At 39.9% G+C, this 13,147-nt stretch overlaps 1 protein-coding gene across 3 annotated transcripts in view; it reads left to right on the forward strand.

The window, feature by feature from the left end:
• LOC122799897 (E3 ubiquitin-protein ligase RNF14-like) overlaps nucleotides 1–13,147 on the forward strand; it is a 1,216,993-nt gene that overhangs the window by 427,767 nt on the left and 776,079 nt on the right. For all 3 annotated transcript variants that reach the window (XM_044069279.1, XM_044069281.1, XM_044069280.1), the window contains one exon: nucleotides 10,919–11,094. In XM_044069279.1, coding sequence (XP_043925214.1) covers nucleotides 10,919–11,094 — 176 coding nt within the window. The remainder of the gene's footprint in view (nucleotides 1–10,918; nucleotides 11,095–13,147) is intronic.

Here is a 13,147-nt window from a genome sequence, read left to right on the forward strand (position 1 = left end):
TCCTTTCCACACCTAGTATACCTCTGAGCCTATAACAGCAACCTAACAACTTTCCCTTCCAGATGTATAAGCTACCCACCCCAGCCCTCTTACAGAGGTTATTCATACTTACACTTCTACCACCTCTAACTTTAGCTTACCTGCTAACCTCCTATGAACACCCATTATATCCACACCTTCTCTACCTCAATAAGCTATCTACCTCTCCTTCTCTACCTATTTTCACTAACCATGTTAACATAACATCTACACCCAGCTATCTACTAGCAAAATACCATAGGATAGCCCACATTAGATATGACTCCCCCAATCCCAGAAAATCTTTACCTCTATATAGTAAATTCCCAAATCCTAGACTTCAAACACTACTCTTCTCTTTAAAAGATGGAGACATTCACCAAACCCAGGCCCAACAACTGCTACTACCACTCAACTCCTCAACTCCAACCCCTCTACTATCCATTCCCTTACCAAACCACCTAACTCAATCTTATTAGCTCACCTCAACATACGTAGCATTAATAACAAAGTTGCACAACTCCATGCTCTCTTGGAAGTCTACTCCTTTGACATTCTTTGTTTAACAGAAACTTGGTTAAAACCTGTAACTAAAGACAATGAAGTTATTCCACCCGGTTATAATATTTTGCGACTTAACCGTGCAACCAAAATGGGTGGTGGTGCTATCCTATTTAAATCTGGATTACAGATTACTACCTACGACTATAAACCACCTCAAGACTCCAACACTGAAATTCTTATTACCAAGCTTCAACTTAACACATTCAAATCCATCTATATTATCTGTATCTATCTTCCTCCTGGTAATAACATTGCCATCATAGAAAATATCCCTTGTTGGTTATCCCAAAATTTACCCCAAGAAACCATAATCCTAGGTGATTTTAACATTGATTGGAAGTGTTGTAGCAGTAGCCACCCTACCAGCCATATTAACCTTTTTGGTTTTTCTCAAACCATTACCTCCCCTACCAGGATAAACAAGCCTAATAAGAAAGAAAGTACCTTAGATTGGATTCTCATAAATAATCATCCCCAGACATATGAAGCTGGAACCCTCCCTGATGATGTAAGTGACCACTCACTAACCTACATCATCAGGCTTAAATCCAATCTACCTAATCCAACCATATCTAGGACAAGTAGAACCAAGAAAAACTTCAACCCTGATCTCTTCCAGAGAGAACTAAGAGCATGTAACTGGTCTCCCTTAAAATACCTCACACTGGAGGAAGCTGTTAATTACTTTAATTCTAACTTCCTAGCCATACTAGACCACCATGCACCAACCCGCTCTATTAGAATGAGAACTAAATCTTGCCCCATGGCTTTCAAAAGAAACCAGGCAAAAAATCCATCTCAGAAATAAATACTGGAATAAATCTCGTTTAACTAAAAACCCAGTAGACCAACAAAACTTCAGACAGCTGAGAAATTAAACTAAAAAAGCTATACTGTCTGACAAAAGAAACTACTACCTACAATTCCAGCAGACTAATCATACTAAACCACAAAAGTTCTGGGTGAGTATTAATCAATTATTACACCCATGTCAATCCATCACACCAAACCCACAAGGCACAGACTTGGAGAATCCCAAGCAGACTGCTAATGCCTTTAATACCTTTTTCACTGAGGCCATTCAAACTCTTGCCAGTCAGTTATCTACTCAGAACTTAACTATATCCAACTCTACCTCTAACCCATCCCTCCATTTCTCTTCCAACCAGTCCCAACAACATATATTCTTACCCTTATCCAAAAACTGAAACCATGCACTCCTTCAGCAGACCAACTACCCTCTGAATATCTACAAAAGGCAGCCATATCTGTTGCCTATCCCATTTCCATTCTCATCAATAGAACCATCAGTGAAGGACACAGCCCTAAAATCTGGAAAGTATCCCATATTATCCCCCTTCACAAGGGTGGGAACTCTACTGAACTCTCCAATTACCGTCCCATAGCCCTACTTTCTCCATTAGCAAAGATCATGGAAAAATGCATCCACAGACAATTGCTAGACCACCTAATCCAAAATAACTTACTTTCAAACTCTCAGCATGGTTTCAGACCTTCCCACAGCACTACTACTGCCCTCCTTTCCTTTACTGACTGTATTAACAAAAAATGTAACCTCAGTATGTTTTCCTCTGCACTATTTATAGATCTGTCTAAGACATTCGCTATGGTAAATCAACAGATACTTATAAATATCCTCAAATCCCTGAAACTAGATGCACTAGTTATAAAATGGTTCCAGTCCTACTTAGATAACAGACAACAGGCTGTACTTTGGCATAACATCGTATCTACCCATCTGCCCATTGACACTGGTGTTCCTCAAGGGTCCATATTAGGACCTCTCCTGTTTTCTATATTTATCACCGACCTTCACCTAGCAATCCCCCAAGCTACATGCATGCAATATGCAGATGATTCCACACGTATATGCTCAGCCACATCTATAGCTGAACTTCACTCCCTTAACCAAAATGTGTTTAACACAGTTGAACAATGGTTTACACAGTGCTGTCTCCTTCTGAACCCCCAAAAAACGAAACTCCTCTTTTTTACTCCTACTTGTAAGTCCCCCCCAATAGACTTCACATTAACATCCAGTAATGGTACTCTCATATCCCCAGATCCAACTACCAAACTACTAGGTATCACCATAGATAACAACCTTAACTTCGACACCCATATTAACAATACTCTAAAATCTGCTAATAGAAAACAAGACTCTCTCTACAGGATCAAACCCTTCCTCTCTCCTGCAGCTAGAATAACTATTGCTCACACCCATCTAATTTCTACTCTCCTCTATGCCTCACCCATATATACTAATCTCTCTAAAAACAACCTTAATAAAATGGAAAACTCCTACAATAACATAGCCAGATTTGCTACAGGTAACCCTTTCAGAACCCACCACTGTTTTAATCTAAATCAGCTAGGATGGCTTGAATTACAAAATCAACTTAAATTCCACCAACTTACCATTGTCCATAAAACCCTTTACCAACCTACCACTACCCCTATACTATCTACCCTCATTATCCCTATAACAACCTAAAGACCTTACAATCATCACATAAACTTCTTGTAAATATTTGTAAATCAAACAACAGGACTGGGGACTCTCTTTTCTCTAATACTGTTGGAAAATCCTGGAGCCTTCTTCCTAACAAACTTTCCTCTCTTCCCTCTGTATCACTCTTTAAAACTAAATTGAAACTTTTCCTCAGAACACACTGGTTGTGCCCCTGTACTAAACCTGACTGATCAACTAGCGCTTCTTACTTGGATCAACCTACCTCCCTCTTCTCAGTAATCAAGTTCCTTTTCTTAATAACAACTTACCTTGTCCTTCTATACTATTACTTACATATTCAGAATTTCATTAAGGAGACTACTTTTACTAATATATTGTATAATTTCAGCTCCTACTTTTTCTTTATGATTACTTGTATACTAATATATTGTATAATTCAGCTGCCATCTTTTTCTTTATGATGTATTGCAACTACATTTTGTATTGTACTAATTGTATCTGTATATTTGGCACTATGCTATGAACGAATGACCTCTTTGATTATTCTCTGTACTGCACCTGCAATGTTCATTGTATACATTCATTTTTGTATATGTGATTTTGTTTGTTTCCTTGGAGCTTATCTCCCCAGGCCTCTACTGAAAATGGACATATATCCAGTTAGACTAGCCCGGTCAACAAATGTAAAATAAAATAAAAAATAAATTGTATTCAAGACGTTTCCTGGTTACAAGAAAATAAGGAGAATGGAGACCTATATTGGATCTATCCATTCAACTTCTTTCTCAAGGTCCCATCTTTCAAGATGCTGTCCTACCAAACTCTTCTGCCCTTTATTCTTCCACTAGCTTTTCTGGTGTCCATGGCTCTCAACGATGCCTACCTCTACATTCCAATTCACCATGCCTTCATGAGATTTCTGAGGTTTTCAGCTTACTCATCATACTTTTTAGTTCTCTGCTTTGCCCTTTGGACTTTCTACAGCCGCCAGGGTTTTCACAAAGTGTCTAGCTTCAGTCATAACTCTCTGCAGCACTCAGGAAATTCAAATGTTGCCTTGCTTGGAATACCTGTTAATACAGGCATCCTGTCCAGAAAACCTTTTGCTCCATATCAGCTTTACCATATCCCTGCTCCAAAGTCTGGGGTTCATGATCATCTTCATGAAATCCATTCTGGAACCACTCCAAGACCTAGTCTTCTTGGGCTGCAGACTGGATATCAAACTCATGTAGGCTTTCCTGCCCTTGGACAAGGTACAACATATCTCTAGTTACTTCCAATCTCTTCTACTTCTTCAGACTTGTACTACAAGAGAAATCCTCAGGACACTAGATTTCATTGCTGCAACCATACCCATGTCCCACTTTCCTTAGCTTCATATGAGAAAGATCCAATAGTACTTTAAATCTATTTGGTCTCAGCACTCACATCCTGTGGACATGCAGATTCCTCATCTCCACTGCTTGAAGAAAGAAGTTCAGTGGTGGATATCATAGTTAAACCTCAACACAGGCTTCCACTTTAAACTACAGACACTACAGCATGAATTGTACACAGGTGCTTCAGATGTTGCACAGGGGCATGGACAGGCTCCCTGAGAGTTCAGGGGCAGTGACCACTGAATCTGAAGTCAGAGCACATCAACCTGAAGGTGTTGCAGGCACTAATACAGTCCCTGCAGACCTTTTCACACTGCTGGACCTAGGACCTCTCAGGATTTTCACTGACAACATCACAGTCTTGTGGTACATAAACAAGCAGGGGGGGCCAGATCTTACCAGCTTTGCATGCTAGCTCTTACTGACTGAGATCAGGCCACAAAAACAAACCTGTCCCTTCAAGCTGTTTACATCCCTTCCCAGGAAGATGTCTTGACAGAGTTTCTAAGCAGATAAAGGGAAAACTCCAGATATATGTGGAACAGGGAGGTCTTCCTAGACACAGTCCACAAATAAGGTATACCACAGATAAAATGACTTGCCTCCATCCACAACAAACCTCCTCTTTACTGCTCCAGGACTCCTTGTCCATAAGCATGGAAAATGGACATCATGTCCTTTTATTGGAATGGGAGGTTCCTATATGCCTACCCTCAACCACCACTTCTCCCAGGGATCTTACTAAAGACCCAGACAGGCAAACCAAAGATGCTACTGGTGACTACCTTTTGGCCAAGACAGCACTTGCACCCCCTTCTCTACCACCTAGCCAGAGGTCATTACAACAAGCTACCCCACAGATTGGACTTGCTGACACAACAGAAGGGCTCTCTGCTTCACTCCAACCTGCCATTTCTCAGCCTTATATTATGGACAGTAGGATTCTGATCCCTTCAGCCGCCAAATTTTCTGAGAAAGTGCTTAGGGATCTCAAAAATGCAAGGAAACTTACTACCTGGAAATCTTACATAGCTAAATGGAAAAGATTTTCTATTTGGTGTCATGGTTATGAACAGGATCCCATACAAACAGGTGCTGCCAGCTTGTCTTACTCATCAATCAAGGCATACCTGTCAAGCATTTCTGCTTGCTTACCTCTCAAAATTCCTCACCCTTATGTCTAGACTAGGAATAAAACAGCTTCTGAAGAGTATATTCCACCTAAAAACTCCTAGGAAAGCTATTCCGCCTCCCTGGGACCTTAATTTTATTGTGGAAAAACTTAGTCTTCTACATTTTGAGACAGCAACTTCTGTATCTCTCAGATTCTTTACTTGGAAAAACATACATTTAGTTGCCTTTACCTCAGCTAAATGGGTCTTGCAGCTACAGGCCCTAATGGCATCCCTAACCTTCCTTGTCTTCTATAAGGACAGTGTCTTTGAGGGTCACTCCCTCCTTTATGACTAAAGTGGTAAATGAGCTGTCCCTCAACCAGGCCATCAATCTCCCCACCTTCTTTCCTAACCCACAAAATAGAGTATAGAGAGAGAGAGAGAATCTCAGATTCTACTTACACATGACAAAATCTGTCCAAAAGACTATTTGTTTCCTTCCAACAAGCCACGCTTAGTAGCCCTGTTTCCGAGCAAACTATTGCTAACTGGATTTCTAAATCCAATATCACTTTGTTAAACTCACCAAGTCTTGATTTTCACTAGTGAAGGTACATTCTACTAGAGCTTTTTACAAGAGGTAGTCTTGAGGAGAAGCAGTTACTTGGTCCTTGGTGCATACTTTTACCAAACATTACAGAGTGAATGTTTTTTTCCAAATCCAGAGCTGCCTTCATCAGACAGCTCTCTTGTGTCTCACCCAGCTACCCTTCACATCGCTTCAGCTTTCAGGGACTGAAGGGGAACCACTTTTTGCCTTCATCCTTCTTAGCTGTATTATTTCTGTAGTTTCCTCAAGTGTCTACAGGTGTTCTGGTCTGGTCTAATGTTTTACTATTATACGTCCGGTTATGTACCCTTATCCTCACTGGCTTAGGTCATACATCAGATGTACGGCTCTATAGAAGGCTTTGGCTTTGGTACTCCAGCTGAACGTCCAGGTTATCTGGTGAGATAACCTAGCAGTTTGGAATACTGTAGCAGTGATCAGTAGGACATCTGCTATTATGGTAAGTTCTTGTACAACTGTACTTTGTCTCCTCTACTAATTCCTCAGACCTTTTCACAGACACTTTGTGAACTTCATAAGTGTACAGGGTACAGTGATATGCCCTACTGTCATACACTTTACACCGTCCAAGTATCTTATCGCTTCTGTATTACTGCCGGGTGACAGTGCAGTCCTCCTGTTCAACTTTCCATGCATCCTAAAATTCCACATCAGGCACCATTCCTAATTTCTGCCATGTTCATGTGAGCACGGAACATCAGCTGAGAGGAGTGGTTTCTAATTCATGTGTTTGCATGACACCAAATTGCCTTTTTCTCAGCAGTTTTCTGCAGTATAAATGTTGCCTCATAATTGGGCTGTCCATCCCATGCTGTCAGCCAAAGACAAAGTTCAGTCTAGAAAAGACCTCACTGCTCAGTTGGTCAGATTAGACAATAAAGGGGTGTGAAAAGAGACAACTGTATAAAACTGTGTTCTTGAATTAAGTTCCTTAAGATTTAGAGATAAAAACTCAATCTGTTTTCATCAGATAACAGTTCTACTTATTTTGGCCTGTTTTTTTTACCAAGCTTTTGATACATTTATTTTGACACTAATGTTTACATGGCTTCTTTAAAGTGCCTCCCATCAAATATTAAGAAGGTATGTATTGTATACCTGAAGTGCTGAAGGCTAATGGCCCTGGAGCCTTTACAAACCTAGCCCATAGGATTACCCTGACATCGTGCCACCCAGCCTTAGTTCCCAGTGCCTCTGTCGAATAGAGCCACTGGAGTGATCCCCAGGGTGAATTTTCTGCTTCCCATCCACTCATCAAGGTTTCTCTTGAAGAGGGCCAGTGAGGTGCTCTGTTTGACATGTATGGGAAGTCTATTCCATAGCAAGGGCAGTGTCTGGGTTATGAACCTGTCCCTCCAGCATGTTCTGTTGATTGTAGTAATGAGGATGAGGTCACTGGAGCGTGTGGTGCTGAGGGATTGGGATATCTTTAGATGTAGCATTTCTAACAGAGCTAGATCAGACATGACTTAGTATGTCAAGCAGAGATCGCCTCTAAGTAGGCGATATGAGACAGAGAATAGTTGGAGTTTTTGGAGTCTGTCCGTATAGGAGAAGTGTTTAAGGCCCAGGATCCTCTTTGTGAGGTACTTTTATGGCCTGTCTAGTTGTTGCAGGTGTTTAGTGAGGTACATGCCAAATGGGACATTGTACTTGATGACTGGCCTAATGAGGGAAGAGAAGAGGGAGACAATGACTGCTTTTTTCCTGGATGCAAAGCCCTTAGTAATGAGATGTGCCACATTCAAGGACTTTCTGACCACCGTGGCAATGTGGTGGTCAAAAGAGAGGCTGCTGTCAACCTGTGTTCCCAGATCTCGTATAACACCTTTTGTGTTCAGTGGATTACCATTGATGTGGTAATTCGTGGGAGCCAGGTTTTTCCCAAAGGGGATAACGACACATTTTTTTGGCATTGAGCTTAAGGCCATGGTTCTGACACCAGTCATTGGTCTCATTGAGGCCTTTATGTAGGATGTCAACATCACATGGGAAGTTAATAATAGCTCCAAACTTGCAATCGGCAGCCATACTTTGGAAATCAGAGACACTTTGTGTTGGCCTGGACTTCAGAGAAGTAGATTCCAAACAGGAGAGGACCCAGGACCGAACCCTGTGGGGCTCCACTCATGACTGGTCAGCAGTCTGACTTGGAGTCCACTACTTTCACACTGTGGGTTCTATCTGTGAGCCAGTTTGCAACCCACCTAGTGATATAGGGGTTGATGCCTAGCTTAGTGAGTTATTCTATGATTCCTGAATGGGGAATGGTATCAAACGCCTAGGTAGGCTGTATGAACCACCTTGCTTTCATCCACAGCTCTGGTGACTGACGCAAAGAAGTTGACCAAGTTAAGCAGGCATGATGTACCCTTCACAAAACCAAACTGTGTGGGATCCATAGTTTGGAGATTCCCTATATCCTTGTTTATTAGGTCCATGATGATGCATTCCATAGCTTTGCATATCAGACTCATCAGGCTAATGGGGAAATAGTTCCCAGGGTCTGTAGTCGCTCCTCCTTTGTGGAGAGGGATGACTGTAGCAGTGCACCATTTGGTAGGGACAAAGCCTGAGGTGAGGGTGTGATTGAACAGGGTACACAGATGAGATGCCAGTTCACTCTGTAGTTCATATAGAACACAGGCAGGTATATTATCAGGTCCTATGAAAGCTGTATTCTTGGCCTTCACAGTGCTGTTTTAACCTGTGCAGCAGTAATACTGGGTGCCTGGCAATCTACTGGTATTGTGACTGGTCCTTTGGGGGGAGGGGGGTAAAATTGATATTGAATCTGTCAGCCAGTCTATTGGCAATATCTGTTGGCTCGGTATATGAGGTACCATTGTGCAGTAGCTCAGAGCAAATCTGGGTATTGTCATGGAGATTCTTTACATAACTATAGAATGCCTTGTGGTTGTCTTTACTATCTGCTGCAATTCTGTTTTCATAGCTAGCTTTAGAAGATGTGATGAGGGATCTCAACTTTTTGTTGAGGCTGATAAGGGTGTTTTCCCGGTGTTGGGACTTCACCTTATTCCGCATCAGTTTCCTCCTTCTGTTGTAGAGTTTGTTTATGGCAGGGGACCACCAGATTGGCTTCCCTTTTTGGGAGGAGAGCGTCTTGGTTCTATTGGGTATGGTGAGATCCATGCATGTAATATTTTGTCACATCTAGAATGGTATCATGCAGAATCTATGGATTAAGCAGAATCTATGAATGCACTTTAAATAACTAAAGTCTAGTTAACATGAAGCGTATTTGCCTGTACATATTTGACTGAAGTCCCGAGTGTTCAAACAGCAGCTTGTATACAACTGAAGGAACAGCCTGCTTCTGTGATATGCAGTTATTTCATTTGTCAGACAGTGGTTTTGCTGGAGGTAAGCTCCCCACAGTCCCCAACGTACACTCAAATTTATATATGACAGTTCCAAGATTGCAGAACCTTGGAGAGGAGGAAATACTTTGCAACTCTGTTTTCCCTGACTGTCCAATCTTGGAATTGTTGTATGCCATTGGGGTGGGATGGGGGGGGTAAAGATCCCCCACATGGAGTTACAGAAAGCACTGTTTACACTTGTATTCTTTTAATGCCCATATTAGAATTGCTTTCATTTGCATAGTTATCATCAAATCAGTAAGTTGGTACTTCGTTGAAGTGTGGCCATACAGATATGCTTGGGCAACTAGCTTGCTGTACTTGGACTTCTGTCAGTTGAAGCACTTCAAGATCTACAGTGTACTTGTGTACAGACAATGCTGGGCTGCTAACAGAGGCTCTCGTATCCTCTGAAAGTGGTTTGGATCACTTTTGCTAGTTGCATTCTTATTATTCAATTTTTGAGAGTCATTATGACTGTAGTTTGTGTTAACAAATACTTGTGTAATTATTTGTTGCCAATATTTTTTAAAATCAGTTTTGAATATTACATAACTTGCTGTTAAACTCTATGTATCCTTCAGATGTTTGCTTGACTTACTACTGGTACTTTTTTATTAGGCTGCTTGTAGCTTCACTCCACACTATTATACTCTCTTATTTGCAAAAGCAGGTTTATCTCATCATAGCAAACTACATCTGTATTTTTACAGACCACATTCTGTTAATAATAAAACATCCACTTCTTTTAATTAAAACAGACTGTCCTCACAATGATTGTGCAGGCAGTGATTTTACACTGTCAGAGTGAGTACATGCCTTGTTATTCCACAAATGTACATCTGGTTCTGTTTTTTTTTTTAAACAAGAAACATACTTTGAATTATCACTTATGACATAGGCAATCTTACATTTATATAAATGAAAACAACCTGATATTTTCAGTTGCAAAAATTATACATCAAATGTGATCTTCTGTACAGTTAATGTCATTCAGTCAGTACATAGCTAATTCAATCCCTGCCTTCTCTTAAACCTCATTTCTCCTCCAAAACATTATTTTGCATGTATTGTTCCCACGATTCCCATTTTTTCTATGTAATTTGCTCCTCCTCATTTGTAAAGATCCCACTTCCAGTTCTTTTATTTTTGTTAATATGTTCACTACTTGTAGGATGGTTGGCTTAGATTTTGATTTCCATTTGCTAGTAATTGCTTTTTTGGCATCACGTTCTGTTGCAGACATGAATGTGTACACAAAACACAATTCATATTTATATTGTGGAATATAAATTATGGACAATTCCTAATACTGATACTGTTTTTTACAGAAGAATTAGGTAGTCCAGTAAATGAAAACTGTGAAAGCACCGATGATTCTGAAGGAGATTATGATGAAGAAATATACAGAATGGTTTCCAGAAAAAAACTAGCACAACGATATCAGAATGAGAAATGGGTTAAAGAAAACGCCAAAGTATGCCCTAACTGCCGCTCACCTGTACAGGTAATATGATTTCCTACATTAATGCATGTTTCACATTCAGTAATTTATGAGCATTCTTGAAAGTACAGCTGGAACTCAAAGTAATGGGGCATCTAGTCTGTTATAAATGTGGGAGGGAGTAAGGAGACAGCGAGAGAGGGATACTCACAACCACACTTTGAATTTCTATCTATTCAACTTGATATTTTAAAAAAACTTTTCATTTTATGTTTTTAGTGGCTAAAATGTTCACATGTGTAGTCCATTTGCACAATAACCTTGCAGGTTAGACATCAGTAAGAAAATAAGAGTGAGTGATGTGCCATCACCTTAATTTGGACACAATTTGTTGTAAGTAATGCTTTCATCCTTCATCAAAATATGCAACTTGTTTCAGTGGTTTCTTTCCCCAGCTTATCTCATCCAACACTGACCGTACATATACTTTACAGTTTAACCAACACATGCATGCTTTCAAGCCACAGTCTGTAAATAAGTCAACGAATCAACAGCAAAACCAGTGTCTTCATTTTATAAGTTTTCCCGATTTGCCATTTTCTGTGCTTGATAAATTGGGATTGGTTTTGCCCTGTAGATTTACTGCGAGATTTCTATCTTCATTGCAGGTTCTCCCTACCGTCATCATAGTCCTGCAACATAAGACCACCAGTCACTTCCCAAAGCTTCCAAATAACATCATCATTAATTTGGACTCATGTACATAATTAAGAGCTATTTGCACATCAGTAAAGATTTTCATTCTCTGTGAAAAGGAAAAGTTGAAAAAAGATGGGCCTAACATCCTTTACTTCATCTTCTTTGTTCTATATTCATGCATGACTTTCATGAACTTGGCACATTTTTACATGTCCGATTTGAGAAGTCACTATGAAAAAGATATTGTTTTTCCTGATTTAAAAAAAAACCTTCCTTGCATTTAGTGCAGACTCAAGATTTCATCCTCTAAGCGTTGTGTCTCAAAATACACTAAAGTGTTCTCTCTCTCTCTCCCTCCAGTTACACACCTATTATTTCTTCTAACCCTGTCCTCTTGCTCTTTCTACTCATATCTAAACATAAATAGCTTCATTTTCAGACTGATGTGTTGGTCCTTTGCCATCTTGGACTTCTGCTGTATAGCCCAGTTGGCAGCTGTTCATGATCTCTCCTGGAAGCTTTATCCATAAACATCTCCTATCGATGGTTAGCCTTTTAGATTTCACTTTGGATTGTCTATGGTATATCTAGCTTCTGTGATTCTAAGTGCACACATCTTTACTGATTCTGGCTCAAACACAACAAGTAACATTCATTGCCAGATGACGGAGATCCATTGTAAATTAATACTCGCCTGTGTGGATCCACATAACATTTTATTATGGGCTGAGAGAGAGGAAGAAAAGTTGCAGCCAACACAAGCAAATGGATTATGGCACAGTTTATTACAATCTTCCTCCCATTTATCCCAAATTTTAGGTGCAAGTTCTTTATCATTTTGCACATTGCCATGAAAATTACACCGTTCTCTTGTTTGTAAAATAAAACTATCCAAAGACCATTGACTCCCATCACCACTGGGCTCATGAAAACACGAGGCAGATCAACATTAGGATTACTAGCCATATACGCCACACAGCAATAGCGAACCACAAGATAACCAAGTATAAAGAAAGAACCACCAGCTAGTGAATCAACACACATTATTCCTCTGCCGTCTCGGCTACACAAGCCTTCAAGGAGTAATAACATCATAAATACACACCTGCCTAAGTACAGCTGTTAATTATACAATTAAAACTAATTAAACAATTAAATAAAAAATCTCCAGTTGAGTTCAACATTTCACCCCTTAGGGGACAGAGTATTGTATTTTAAAATATATGCAGATTCTTTAAATAATAACAGATTCTTAATATTATTATCATCATACATGAAGATATTTATTTTTTCCAATATAGAACTTTGCAAACCATCACTTACACCTCCATTAACCTGATTAAAATGTTCCCCTATTGAGCTTTCCCTTTTATTTGTCCTATATCCCTTATATGTTCCAATAATCTGACCTTGAAAG

The sequence above is a fragment of the Protopterus annectens genome, chromosome 4.part0, assembly GCF_019279795.1.
Source record: "Protopterus annectens isolate FY-2018-M chromosome 4.part0, PAN1.0, whole genome shotgun sequence".
Lineage (NCBI taxonomy): Eukaryota > Metazoa > Chordata > Ceratodontiformes > Protopteridae > Protopterus > Protopterus annectens.